This window comes from Vollenhovia emeryi, unplaced genomic scaffold (genome assembly GCF_000949405.1).
Source record: "Vollenhovia emeryi isolate VEMERY1.0 unplaced genomic scaffold, V.emery_V1.0 DF951343.1, whole genome shotgun sequence".
Lineage (NCBI taxonomy): Eukaryota > Metazoa > Arthropoda > Insecta > Hymenoptera > Formicidae > Vollenhovia > Vollenhovia emeryi.
Genome location: NW_011955023.1, coordinates 1 through 1105, shown reverse-complemented (window position 1 = coordinate 1105; position 1105 = coordinate 1). Strand labels below are relative to the sequence as shown.

Genomic DNA, 1105 nt, shown 5'->3' with positions numbered 1-1105 from the left:
TCAATATTAAAACGCAGGTCTGACTCTCTGATGGTTTCGCCATTAACTACTCAAGAAGTAGACAATGCGAGAACGTTCTGGGTCAAGCGGACTCAAAAGGGTTCTTTTCGTCGGGAATTGGAGATACTCTCCAAAGACCAATCCATGCCAAAAACAAGCTCTCTCCTCCGATCATCCCCGTTTCTAGACGCAAACGGAATTCTACGAGTTGGTGGTCGCTTACACTTCTCCGATCTTTCGGCTAATGCTAAGCATCCACTCATTCTTCCGAAAGACTCACCCTTCACCGGGCTGATAATTGCGGATGCGCATCTTCGAACTTTGCACGGAGGCACTCAACTCACTACCGCTTTTATACGTAACGACTACTGGATAATCGGAGGAAGAGCCCCTATACGGTCATTTATTCTCAAATGTGTTCGATGCTCACGCTTTCGGCGCAAAAGAGCGCAACAATTATTGGGGCCACTACCAGTGGAGAACATAACTCCATCTCGTGCATTTCTGCATACCGGCGTCGATTACGCTGGACCCTTTACCACCAAAACCTGGAAAGGCAGAAACGCGCGCACATATAAATCGTATATTGCGCTGTTTGTCTGTCACTCGACTTCAGCCATTCATCTGGAGCTTGTGACTGATTACACTACCGAGGCATTCATGGCTGCTTACAAGCGTTTCACTGCCCGAAGGGGTATTTGTGCCACCCTTATGAGCGACTGCGGCACAAATTTCAAGGGTGCAGATTCCGAGCTGCAAAGGCTCTTCTCTTCTTCTTCGAAGGAATTGAGCAATTTGGCCTCTCTGCTGGCCAATGACGGAACGCAATGGAAATTCAACCCGCCTTCTGCACCTCACTTCGGGGGTAAGTGGGAGGCGGGAGTCAAATCCGTTAAGTTTCACTTGAAACGAGTCGTTGGAGATACATTGCTCACATACGAAGAGACGACCACATTTCTTGCTCAGGTTGAGGCTACCCTCAATTCTCGACCTCTATGCCCGCTTACGGACGATCCTGAGGATCTCAATGCGTTGACGCCTGGTCACTTCCTCATGGGTCGTGCACCATCTACGATACCGGAACCTTCACTTGCGATGGTGAAGA

General features: G+C 49.1%; 1 protein-coding gene across 1 annotated transcript; it reads left to right on the top strand.

The window, feature by feature from the left end:
* Positions 1 to 30: 30 nt before the first annotated feature.
* On the top strand, positions 31 to 1098 carry LOC105561264 (the record flags this gene model as incomplete). The annotated part of the gene is made up of 1 exon (XM_012011119.1): positions 31 to 1098. A coding segment is annotated over exon 1 (1068 nt), but the record flags the coding sequence as incomplete, so codon positions are not given.
* Between the last annotated feature and the right edge of the window lie 7 nt (positions 1099 to 1105).